The 12,376-nt window shown below is 44.3% G+C and overlaps 1 protein-coding gene across 5 annotated transcripts in view; it reads left to right on the top strand.

Moving 5' to 3' along the window:
- The first annotated feature begins 1,907 nt into the window (after nt 1–1,907).
- Nucleotides 1,908–12,376, top strand: part of TUBGCP6 (tubulin gamma complex component 6) — a 29,163-nt gene continuing 18,694 nt past the window's right edge. For 2 of the 5 annotated variants that reach the window (XM_073328282.2, XM_073328286.2), the window contains exons 1-5: nt 2,514–2,646; nt 3,514–4,336; nt 6,360–6,523; nt 10,710–10,920; nt 11,466–11,639. In XM_073328282.2, coding sequence (XP_073184383.2) covers nt 3,590–4,336; nt 6,360–6,523; nt 10,710–10,920; nt 11,466–11,639 — 1,296 coding nt within the window. In that variant the 5' untranslated portion in view covers nt 2,514–2,646; nt 3,514–3,589. Of the gene's footprint in view, nt 2,127–2,513; nt 2,647–2,705; nt 2,726–3,513; nt 4,337–4,363; nt 4,468–6,359; nt 6,524–10,709; nt 10,921–11,465; nt 11,640–12,376 lie in introns of those variants that run through there. The other 3 variants (XM_073328283.2, XM_073328285.2, XM_073328287.2) reach the window with 3 other exon arrangements.

Here is a 12,376-nt window from a genome sequence, read left to right on the forward strand (position 1 = left end):
TGCTCCTGCACCCAGAACCCCACAACAAGCCCCTGTGCATTCAGCTTCTTCCTGCACCTGGGTCCCCCAGTGAGCCATAGAGTAGCCAACTGTCTATTTGCCCAAACCCAAACACCCTTACCCCCCCGCCACACCCCTTCCCTGAGGCCATGGCCCTGCCCTGCTCCTTCTCCAAGGCCCTGCCACCCACTCACTCCATCACGTCACTCGCTCTCTGCCACCCTCGCTCACTTTCACCGAGCAGGGGGTTGGGTGCGGGAGGGGGTGCAGGCTCTGGCCTAGGGCCGAGGGGTTCGGAGTGCAGGAGGGGGCTCCAGGCTGAGCCTGGGTCAGAGTGTTGGGATGCAGGAGGCGGTGCGAGATCTGGGAGGGAGTTTGGATGCAGGAGGGGGCTCAGGGCTGGGGCAGGGGGTTGGGGTACAGGAGGGGGTGAGGGCTCTGTCTGGGCAACACTTACCTCAGGTGGCTCCCGGAAGCGACCAGCACGTCTGGCTCCTAAACTCAGAGGCAGCCAGGGAGCTCTGTGCGCTGCCCCTGCCTGCAGGCACCATCCCCGCAGCTCCCATTGGCTGCAGTTCCTGGCCAATGGGAGCTGCACAGTTGGTGCTCAGGGCAGAGCCTCTGTGCCTAGGAACCAGAGGAATATGCTGGTTGCTTCCGGGCCCACGTGAAGCCAGGGTAGTTAGGGAGCCTGCGTTAGTCCCACTGTGCTGAGGACCGGACTTTTAGTGGCCTATTAAAATCTCCTGGATTGGTTTCAGTAGCCAACAGGAGATCGATTCTGATTCCGGGAGACTCCTGGCCAATCTGGAAGAGTTGGCAACCCTACTGAGCCGCCTGCATCCAGACTGCCCCATACAGAACCCTTTCCCCCACACCTGGATGCCCCCACACTTGGATCCTGCTGGGCTGAGCCTGCCTACCCACACCTGGTGCAGAGGGGCAGGATCCTGGGGTGTTTCTGGGGCAGGCCTGGCCCTTGCACTGTGTCAGGGTTGGGTGTAGTCTCTGTGCCTGCGGGGGGTCCTGCAGGGTGATCTCCCATCTCCGTGCAGCCAGTGGCCTGTGCTACCCACTGCCATGCTAGAGTAGGGTTGCCTGGTGTACGGTTTTCAACCGGAAAGTTTGGCTGAATGTCCAGTTAGCACTGTTGAGCGGACACTAAGTCTGGTTATCTGCAGTAACTGGCGTCTGGGGGCGAGTAACGTGGGGCGAGGATGCAGGAGAAGAGCAGCAGCTGCTAGAGCCTGAAGGAGCACCAAGGAACGGCTCCCTCCCGAGGAGAGAGGTACCGGTGGGTCCCGCTCCTCAGTGATGAGCTGCCAAAATCTTAACAACCGGTTCCCTCCTCACCCCACGGAGGGGGTTGTGGCCCGCCCCCATCCCCCAGGACGCCTGCCCCATCCACCCCCCTGTGCCCTGACTGCCCCCAGAACGGGGCAGGAGGATCTCATGGGCCACCGTAGTGGGTGCCCACCCCACTCCTAAGAGCCAGAGGGACCTGCTGGGGGGCGAGATGGGGAGTCCTGGTGGTGCTTACCTGGGGCGACTCCCAGGAAGCATCCGGCAGGTCCCTCTGGCTCCTAGGGGCAGGGTAGCCTAACTAGTGGGGGAGCAGGGGAAGCGGCCGCTCCCCACACTGATCACGTCAAAAGTGGCAACTTAGGCACCAACTCTGTGGGTGCTCCGGGGCTGGAACGCACCCACGGGGAAAATTTGGTGGGTGCAGAGCACCCACCGGCAGCTCCCAGCCCCGCGCCCGGCCCCAGCTCACCTCCACTTCGCCTTCGCCTCCTCGCCTGAACCTGCCGCCCGCTCTGCTTTGCCGCCCCTCCCCCCCCCGCTTCCCACGAATCAGCGGTTCGCAGGGGAAGCCTGAGGGCTGAGAAACAGGCGGCGACTTTGTGTTCAGGCCCAGGGAGGTGGAGGCGAGCTGGGGTGGGGAGTGGTTCCCCTGTGCGGCCCTCCTCGTGCCCCCCCCCAGCTCACCTCCACTCCGCCTCCCTGGGCCTGAGCACGACTTGCTTCTCAGCCCCCCCAGGCTTCCAGTGCGAACAGCTGATTCGCGGGAACCGGGCGGAGAAGCAGAGCCGGACAGCGCGTTCAGGGGAGCAGGCAGAGAGGAGGTGAGGCGATCTGGGGCCAGGCAGGGAGCTGCCGGTGGGTGCTCCGCACCCACCAAATTTTCCCCATGGGAAACCATGCAAACCATGCAATTTTCCCCATGCAAAACCACCCCGCCTTTCGCAGCGACCTTCACTACTCCCCACAATCACCAGCAACCACAAACCGCCCGACCCCAAGGGGCGGCTTTACGAGCCCCTTCCCGCGCTGCCCCCTTAACCCCTTCTTCTCTCCCCCGTCAGTGCACCCGCTAGGCGAGCCCCGCCCCCTCTGCCGTCCCCTCCCCCTTCTGTGAGCCCCGCCCCGCAGCCGCCCCAGGCCCCTCTTCCGGTTCCTACGCCCACGAGCCGCGTCCCCCACCCCTGCTTCCCCCGCCCCTGGCTGCCGGGCCCCGTCGCTCTCCCGTGACGTCCCAATGGCGGCGCCCGAGCGCGGGGCCGCTGGCTGCTCTCGGGCTCGAGCGGCCGGTGGGCCCGCGGGAGCGCGCAGCCCTGAGAGGCGCCTGGGGCTGCTCAGCGCGGGGTAGGGGCAGGGGGATCTACCCCTGGGCTTTGGGATGGGCTGCCCCAGGCCTGGCGGGAGGGGGCTGCCCCGACTCTTGGTGGGGGCTGCCGGCTGCCTCGGGTATTGTGGAGGGGCTGGGGGGGGTCACCCCCGGGGGGGGGGGTCACCCCAGTCACCGGGCGAGTACGGGCGTGCTCGGCTGGGACCGGTTACAGTCACTATACGCTTTGAAGGGGACGCGGACTGTGCAGATCTTTTGGTGGGAGCGGTGGGGACAGGGTGGACTAGGCACTGCTCTTTTTACCTTTGTGTGCCCCTGGGGACAGGGTGGACTAGGCTCTGCCCCTGCTTTTAGCAGCTCTTGACTACTTGCCCTGTCTACACTAGCACTCGAACTGTTACTATCACCAGAATAATTTTGATCTCACACTCTTTTTGCACTGTATTGTTTGAACTCCTAGTATAAATATAGCTGAGTTTGCAGCAGAAAGTTATTTTTGTTAATCAAGTTATTAGTGGGAAATATCCTGAAAAAAGTTAGTATTGACATGTGGATGTGTTAGTGCTTGACAGTGAAACACTCCTCTACCATGGTAACCTGTGTTCATTCAAGTACCAGGTAATCTGTGTTCGTTCATGTACCACGGCAGGCTTTTTATCTATGGTGTAACCTGTCCTCTTTATATAAAAAAAAAGTGTGAGATCAAGTGTGTGTGTGTGTGTATATGAAACAGAGGTTATGATGTAGCGGTTTGGCTTTATCTGTAACGCTGCACATATTGGACTAACTCTATTTTAAATTTAAGTACATTAACACATACTTCCAGAGGTTCTACATGTGTGATTAGTCACTAATGTCTCTTTTTTTTTCTTTGTATTTTCCAGGTCTTGAAATGGAATCAAAGACCAAACATACAGTTATATTTGCAATGAATTAACTTTACCACTTATTTGTGTTGAAATGGAGAGCATTACACAGTTGTTTAGTGACTTGTGTGAAGCGCACATGACAGGTTTGTCATGGAAGGTCCATCTGGGCAGACAGAAGATCTGCAAGAAAAGGGCTAAGCAAAATCTAAAAAGGATTGCGTATAATGCCCTGTTCATGAATCTTTTTCAAGAGGAGGCCCGTAAAGTGCAGTCAAACATTTCCAGACTTCCAGTGAAAAACAAAATTTTAATGCTGTCCTTCAACTTGAGAGTTGGCGGAATGGGCGCTCAAGCAGATAGGCTGGAGAAACTCGTGGAGGAACTGGAAACATCTGATTGCTTACCATTTACGGAAATTAATTCTATTCTGGATCTTCTAGTACAGCTTGTAGGAACTGGTCCTCCTCAGCTTCTACCACAAAAAAAGGACTATTTTCTGAACAACAAGTATGTTGGGAGAAATGTTAAATATCAGGGTTATGATTATTATGATGTGAGTGTATTTGAAGCTGATATACAGACTTTAATTACAAATGAAGAGTATCAGTTTAATCACACAATTCAAAAGACAGTTCAGATAATGGAGGCTGCACCCGGCACTGGACTTCCTGCCATCGGATTATTTTCACAGAACTACCCTGTTGGTGACAAGTTTGAGAAGGAAACACGTGTCTCACTCTTTGGTGCTCTTGTCCATAGCCGTACATATGACATGGACATCAGGTTGGATCTGCCACCAGTACCTGACAATGCGGATTTGTCTGGACTTGCGATTAAAGTATGGTGTCAATTTATTTTCACTATACTTATTATTTTACTTCAGAGTATATACATACTTCCAATATGCCTTTTTGAAACTTTTTTTTTTAATACTACTGTACGAAATGGCTGTTTATCAGCATTACAAAGGTGTGGATTTAAAACATTTGCTTACATCATTCCCTGCTCATAATATTTAATTTGCATGTGAGCATCCCTCTTTACATCTCTGTTCTAGTATCCAGTTGACCAGGTTGCAGGTTTTTTTAATTGGAGCCCTTCTTGAGATGGTTTTATGTAGCTCCCCGCTACATGCAACCTTTCACTAAGCAAAGTTTCCACTATCTCTTTTTTGGTATCATTTTTCTCTTTCGTCCTGTATTGTTATATAGCACTGATAAGAACTGCAGAAGAAGCTAGATTAACAGATTTGATTTTTTTTTTCTTTCTGACTATGGGTATCTTTTGCTTTTTCTGTTTTTAATCTTTCTTTTTTCTTATTTTATTGTTGCCCCTGTAATTCTCCCATTTAAAAGAGAAGGCTACATGCTTCTTAGGGTGAAGATGGTCCAGTAGCACAGGGGTAGCCAACCTATGGCACGTGTGCCAAAGGCGTCACACAAGCTAATTTTCAGTGGCATTCCGGGGGGCTCTGCATTTTAATTTAATTTTAAATGAAGCTTCTTAAACATTTTAAAAACTTTATTTACTTTACATACAACAATAGTTTAGTTATATATTAAAGACTTCTAGAAAGAGACCTTCTAAAAATGTTAAAATATATTACTGGCACACGAAACCTTAAATTAGAGTGAATAAATGAAGACTCAGCACACCACTTCTGAAAGGTTGCTGACCCCTGCAGTAGCAGTTTCTTTTGCCTTGGATGTGTATGCTTTTGCTACTGAGCTGAGTTTGGTGGGAGCAGAGGCATGGGCTAGCACAGTGGAGGGCAACCTGCGGCCCACCAGGGAAATCCGCTGGTGGGCTGCGAGACAGTTTGTTTACATTTGCAGGAAGCGGCAATGCTGCAGGGACGTGCTGGCCGCCGCTTCCCACAGCTCCCATTGGTTGGGAACAGCGAACCACGGCCACTGGGAGCTGCGGGCGGCTGTGCAAATGTAAACAAACTGTCTTTACAAACAAACCTGAAGGGGCCGCAGGTTGCCCACCACTGGGGTAGCAGGTTGCTGGCTGAATCTGTAGCCCTATACACGGTAATTGCAGATTCAGCTTTCATTAGGGTTTATGACAGGAACATGGAAGGAAGGCTGGCATGCTTAAAGGAGCTGTATGCCACTTTACCTGTAGCTGTGTATGCACGTTGTAGTTAAAGGGGTGAGTCAGATCCTGGGTCAAGGAAGCAACTCTTTTTCTTTACATGCCTGTACCCCTTCTATCAGGTTGGAAAACACTGTATTAAATGTTCTTAGGAGCAATCTGCGTCCAATCAATTTGACCTATTACACAGATTTGGGGTATTACACTGCACACCAAGCTCCCAACAAAGTCAGTGGAGTTCCATGGTTGGGATGTTTAGAGGCCCTGATCCTGCAAACCCGTGCCTGATTTTATACACATGAGTAGTCCTAGTGAAAACAGTGGAACTGGTCATGGACACTTTAATCACATGCATAAGAATTTGTGCGATCAGGGCCTTATTATAAGTCACTTACTTTGTGAAAAAGAAAAACAAAACAGGTTTATTGTTCTGGAGCATTATGTATTATTGGACATCTAGTTTCTGAACTGACGTTATATTCAGAGTAAAATATTTCCGCGTCTAATACTAACATTGTTAATATTTTAGTTTGATTATTCCATTGGCTACCAAAAAAAAAGGCTTGTCAGAAATTGAAGTGGATTTTATTGTTACAAATAGCAAAGTTTCGGTTTGTATAAATAATAAAGCCTGAGTACTTAAAATGAGTATCTTTGATAAATTGTTAAAGTGAGACCAACAATTAAATGGCATTAGCGTAATATTCCTCAATAAATGTTGCATATATGTGTACAGTTTGAACTCTCATGGTTATTTACAGGTTCCTCAAAGTATAGATCAATCAGAAGATGAGGGATTCCAGTCAGCATCCAATCTGACTCCTGATTCACAATCGGAACCCAGCATGACTCCAGACATAGACCTCTGGGATGCCGTACTTACTTATGGACCCAGCAAACGAAGATGCTGGGAAAGAATTGGATGGTATGTGTCTGATGTTAAGATGAAAAAGAATTGTATGGTTTGTATGTATTTTAGTTGGAAGTGACCTTAATTAGAATAAACAAGCTAGGAATATACCATCTGATTTGGAACATGGAGTTCAATATCTTGAGGCTCAGAAGCTTATCTCTGTTCCCTCCGAGCTATGTTTTTGCCAGATAACAGTGTAGTGCTCTATGGCATTTTTCAAGCAGAGGGACAGTTTTCCTTGCTGCCATTTAGATTTTGAGTTTTTAGTGGCATGGACTGTGTCTTCATATATGTGTGACAGAGACTAGCACATAGTGGGTGCTATCGTAATAGACATCAATAACACTTTAGGTCGAGGGAGTATTTCTCATTTTATGAACAGCTATTCTTGTTCTAAGGGGGGAGGAGATTTGCATATGTTAATACAAGTACTTGGAGCTTATAGGATCCCATTTCCTCTTCAAAGCAATTAACAAACATTAACCACAAGTTAGACAAAGTGTCTTCATTTTGCTGATGGGGAAACTGCAACATTTTCAGGGCTATCGAGGAAGCTGGTAACTCCAGTCCAGTGTTCGTTCTGTTTGTGAACAGTTGACACAAATAATCTATCAATATGAACTCTTGATGTGTATATAATCCCCTTCACCCTATTGACTCATTTCAACCAATAAAATGGCATCATGCAAATTAACAGTAGCATGCTAATTAACAGTTTTAGTTGATTGGTTATGATGATTGTCATTTTGTCAAATGACAGCATTTAAGAATAACTTAAGCTTTAACATGGCCTTGACTACCCAGTAACAATTATTAATGGTTGATATTTTTAATTTAGCTAATTTCAACCTATTTTCTTCAAATGGAACCTTTGCACAAGGTTTTAATATGAATTATATGGAAAATGTTAAGAGCCTGTTTTGTTCCATTATTCAGATCATTTGGGTGAAGAAAAAGACAGGGAATGCTGAATTTCAAAAAATGATTATTTTTAAAATATTTGCGCAAGGGAATATAAGGAAGTACTTAATCCAGAAATTGATTTAGAATATTCACTTGTCCTGTGAAAAGCAATTATGCCAAGTCTTGAAACAAAATTCATTAATTACACTGGATAATAGGCTAAACATTAGCTGTAATTACCTATCAGTACGTCCATAATAACTATGTACCCACCGAACCGCTGTGCGGTGGTGGCATTCACAAAACTGTGTAGTCTGGAGGGAGTATTGGTTAGAATGGTAAATATAGGTTTCCTTCTTGCATGAATAAGTAAAAACTTATTCTTTTAACCTTTAAACACTTTAAAAAGGTGTGTGTGTCATTTCCTAAATAAGAGCAAATGCTTATTTTGAGGTCATGTCCAAATAATACTTTTGGATGTCTATCTAAAGAAGAATTGGTGAGACAGCATTAATCATTTTTCCTTCCAAAGGGTGCATCATATTGTGAAAGGTCTAGGTTTAAGTATGTTATGTTTTCAACATGGGTAATGTGCACTTTTAAATTTAGGCAAAACATCAGTGATGTCTTAGCACATGTGTATGAACATGTAAGCTGAACCGGGGTGTGAGAGATTGCATATAGGAGGAAGTGGTTGCAGAGGCACTTAGGAAAATGAAAAAAGAAGAAAAGATTTGGGCCGGTGAAGTACCAGTGCATGTGATGAAGTCATTGGGAAGGGAAGGCATTAAGTATCTTAAAGTTTGTTCAGTTATATTCTTAAGAAAGAGAAAATGCCGGATGAATGGCATAGAAGATTAGTAGTGCCTATTTTTAAATATACAGGAGATATTACACTGTATGCTAATTATCACCCAGTTAAGCTGACATCACATGTTCTAAAAGTATGAGTGAAGATAATTGAAAAGTGTCTGCATGGAGTAGTTGAGATTTGGAAGGGACAGTATGGCTTCATGCCTAGTAGGAGCAGAACTGATGCCATATTTGCACTACAAATCCTCATGGAAGAGTTCAGAGAAAAGAGATGGCAATTGGGTATGGTCTTTGTGGACCCATAGAAGGTGTGTGATCATGTACCATGAGAACTATTTTGGTGGATTTTGTAGTGGAGAGGTGTCCCAGAATGGTATGTCCATCTTATCGAAGATATGTACGATGGAGTGACTACCGTAGTCAAAACTAAATGGGGCTACGTTAGAGAATTTCCTGTAAGTATTGGCCTACATCAGGGATCAGCACTGATCCTCTTTTTGTTTGCAGTTATAATGGATGTGGAAAGTGAGAATATACAAAGAACTGCTTTGGAAAATGCTGTTCATTGGTGACCTAGTGATATGTGCAGAAGTTTGTGAGATCCTGCAAGTCAATTTTGAATAGTAGCAACGTAGTTTTGAGCAGGCAGGACTTAAAGTGAACATTGATTAGACTGTGGCTATGATAACTGAGGGAGAAGGACTCTCCATAAAGGAAATCACAGAAAGCTTAGAAGAGTGAAATAGTTTAAATACTAGGATCAGTGGCTGCAGATGATGGTGTCCTCCTGAGTGATATCCAGCATAATATTAAAGCTGTGTGATGCAAATGGCAGGAGTAGATCCCAGTTCTCTGTGACAAAACGATGCCAGTAAAGTTAAAAGATAGACTATATAAAACTGTAATTCGACACATCTTAATGTATGGAACAGAGACTTGATCAGTCGCAAGAAATCAATATGCTTAGAGCCCTTCGCGGATACAAAATTTGTATCTGCATTCGATCCGCAATCTGCAAAAATGATCCGTGGATATAAAGTGGATATCCGCAAATTTGCAGGGCTCTAAATAGGCTCTTCACCATGGAAATGAAGATGTTGACAGAAGCTTGGACGCTCCATGATAGAAAGTGAAATGAGGTTGTAAAGGGCCTAGGGCAGGATGCACCAACTGAACACAAATTGAGGGAGGCAAGGCTCTGTTGGTATGGGCATATCAGTGGAGACTAGAGAGTTCTATCATCAGCAGAGCTCTTGCAATTGTTGTGGATGGAAGATGACCAAGGAGGAGACAAAGACTCAGTATGTGGACCAGATATCAGCAGAGTACAGTGAGCGCAATCTGTACAAGAGCCTGGCATACAGTCATGAGTTTTGAAAGAAGGCTATAAAAGTTGCTGACCCCGAATAGGCAAGTGGAATGAGAGGAGGAGAAGAAGTGCCGTTTTCACTCATATGTTTTGTTTTAACCCAGTAGTTCTCAACCTGTGGTCTGCAGATCCCTAGGGGTCTGCAGACGATGTCTAGGATTTCCAAAGGGGTTCGTACCTCCATCTGAAATTGTTTTAGAGGACTGCAAATGAAAAAAGGTTGAGAACCACTGTTTTAAAACCACTTATAAGTTTGCCCAGGATCTTTGTAAGAAAATATCCATTCCAACTCCAGTTCTAAATTGTGCACAGATATGAAAGATGGAATTAAAAGATGCATCCTAGAACACTGGAAAAATCTAGTTCCTTTGCTGTATAAGATATGCTGACTTGTGAATGAACTTGTGCTTAAGTGTTGTGGGGCCAGGTCATGTGTGATTGTTTTCTAATGGCTTCTCAATGCCATTTAGCAATAGTGATTTTTATAATTAAGTTATTACTGGAAGCTGTGGGTAATATATGAACAGTATTTTGAATGTTTTGTTTCGGTGTTTAGATTTCAGATTCTTTTATGCAGGGACATGCCTTTCTGTTTGTTCTGTAAATTCTCTGGAACACATCTGGTGCTGTAAAGATTATCGTAATTAAGAATGGGTTGGTAGTGGAGAGATTTTTAGGTTGTAGTTCAAAACTGGCTCTTGGCAGTTGCCTAGCGTTTTTAACATTTGCGCTGCAGAACTTCACTTACTATTTTAACAAAAGTTATTTGTAACTTCAGCAGTTAATTTGTGTAGGTAATTTTGTGTAAGCAGTGGTAGTCATCTTCCCTTCCTCTTTGGGAACCCACCCTGGTCTTTTCACTCTTCCTGTCAGGAGCTGGTGCAGACAGGATCTTAGGGTCAAATACATCTATCGCTTTCTTCAAGAATGCCATTTCCTGCATGCTTTTGACAGTTGTCCACACAGCCTCCTTATGCAAATGTTGCATTGTAAATAATCCACGAGGGTAAAACATTTTTAATGACTGTGTAAAGTTCTGAAATGTCTTTATTTTAAAGGAAAGCAGTTGATTTATTCTTGGCTTTTATTGTTTCTGTATTTTTTCTGACACAGCCCACCTGGTAAAAAAGAGGAACCATATCTTACTGAAGCTGGAAGAGAAGCTTTTGACAATTTTTATAGGCTTCGAGAAGGGGAATTAGAACTATTTAGCAATACCATTCTCCAGCTTCCACAGCTTGTGCTAATGAAAGAATTTGAACTGGTTAAAGATGTTTTGAATGTCCTTATTGGTGTGGTATCTGCTACATTTTCACTTAATCAGGTATGAAAAACTTTTCTAAGAATGATCATGTTCAGTCACATCAGATTTCATGATTTTTGGTAGAGATTTTTGCAAGAGAAATAATTTTTTTGCATTTGAAGTTTTGTGATTCCTATTAGTATAACTTAAAATAATCAGAGAACTCTTTTACTGCAGTTTAAATGTCCAAAACAGTCTCCAGAGATCTGTACAAGAAAACATGTGAGAAAGTAAATTAATGGATTCCATGAATGCCTTAAAGTGATTAAAATAATGTATAGAGAACTGTTTGGTTAAAAGATTAAGTAACAAGAATTTTTATATACACTTTAATATAATTATGATTTAATTTTCCTCCTAAAATTGTGCTACCTTTTATATCTGTTAATCTTTTTGTCTCAGGTATTTAACTCCAGTCACCATAATAAACTGCAAATCTGTGTGCCATTATTTTATGGGGGTTTTGTTTTCAGGCAGTTTGGGGTGAGGTGGTGTAATTATATAGCACTGAATATATAGTTCTGAAATAACTAACTGGTACTATCTCCCTTTCTGCACAATTCTAGGCTGCTCAGACATTTGTGATAAAGCAGGGGATATATGTATCTGGAACATCACCTGAGAGCATGAACAATCTCCTGTCAGAAGTTGCTGAATATGGAACATATTACACACGATTGAGTCGCTTCTCTCTTCAGCCAGTCTTAGACTCCCTGTACAACAAAGGGCTTGTATTTCAGGTAATGTACTTGAATGGTGCTAGCCTGCTCAATAGTGTGTTTGTTGTTTCTGTAGAGGAATGATCTTGACATGCTGTTTATTGGGAGGTAAAGGGTGACTGTTTCTCAAGTTCTGCAGTATTGCTAAATATTTGATTAGTAAATATATTAAAAATATAATAGCTCTTTTTTGTAAGTGTAAATGCACTTCACAGTGTAAAAGAAATAAAATGAGGGAAACAGTCCACTTTAATACCTTTTATTAGATCATGTCAGTTTGAAATTGCTTACTGCTTCCTTGTAGATATTAATTCTCCAAATGTGACTTGGATTAAGCAATGCGATGAATCTTCTGTGTGTGGTGAGGTGTAATTAACTTTGTTGTTGGCAAATAAGTATTCTTTTTTAACCAGAGGGGCAAAGGGAATCTTCTTTGTTTGTAATACCCTATTAAAATTAGGTCATTTTTATTTTCATAGTTGTGATACATTCTCTTTTTAAATACTCAGTGTAATTCACATTAATGTTAATAGGTGCTGTCCATATGCATGAAAAGGAAACAATCCTGTTATCTTTCAAATACACAACTTTTCTTGTCTTGCCATTGAAACTGGACTTTTTTTTTTTTTTAGATAACGTACCCAAATTAGAATGCAGTAAATGTGTTTTAATGTTAATGTACTGTAATCAGTGTGAACATAAACTGAGCACTAATAGTTTTAAAAGCAGGGTGTTGTCAATGTTTTTTCTTCTACTAG

The sequence above is a fragment of the Lepidochelys kempii genome, chromosome 1, assembly GCF_965140285.1.
Source record: "Lepidochelys kempii isolate rLepKem1 chromosome 1, rLepKem1.hap1, whole genome shotgun sequence".
Taxonomy (NCBI): domain Eukaryota; kingdom Metazoa; phylum Chordata; order Testudines; family Cheloniidae; genus Lepidochelys; species Lepidochelys kempii.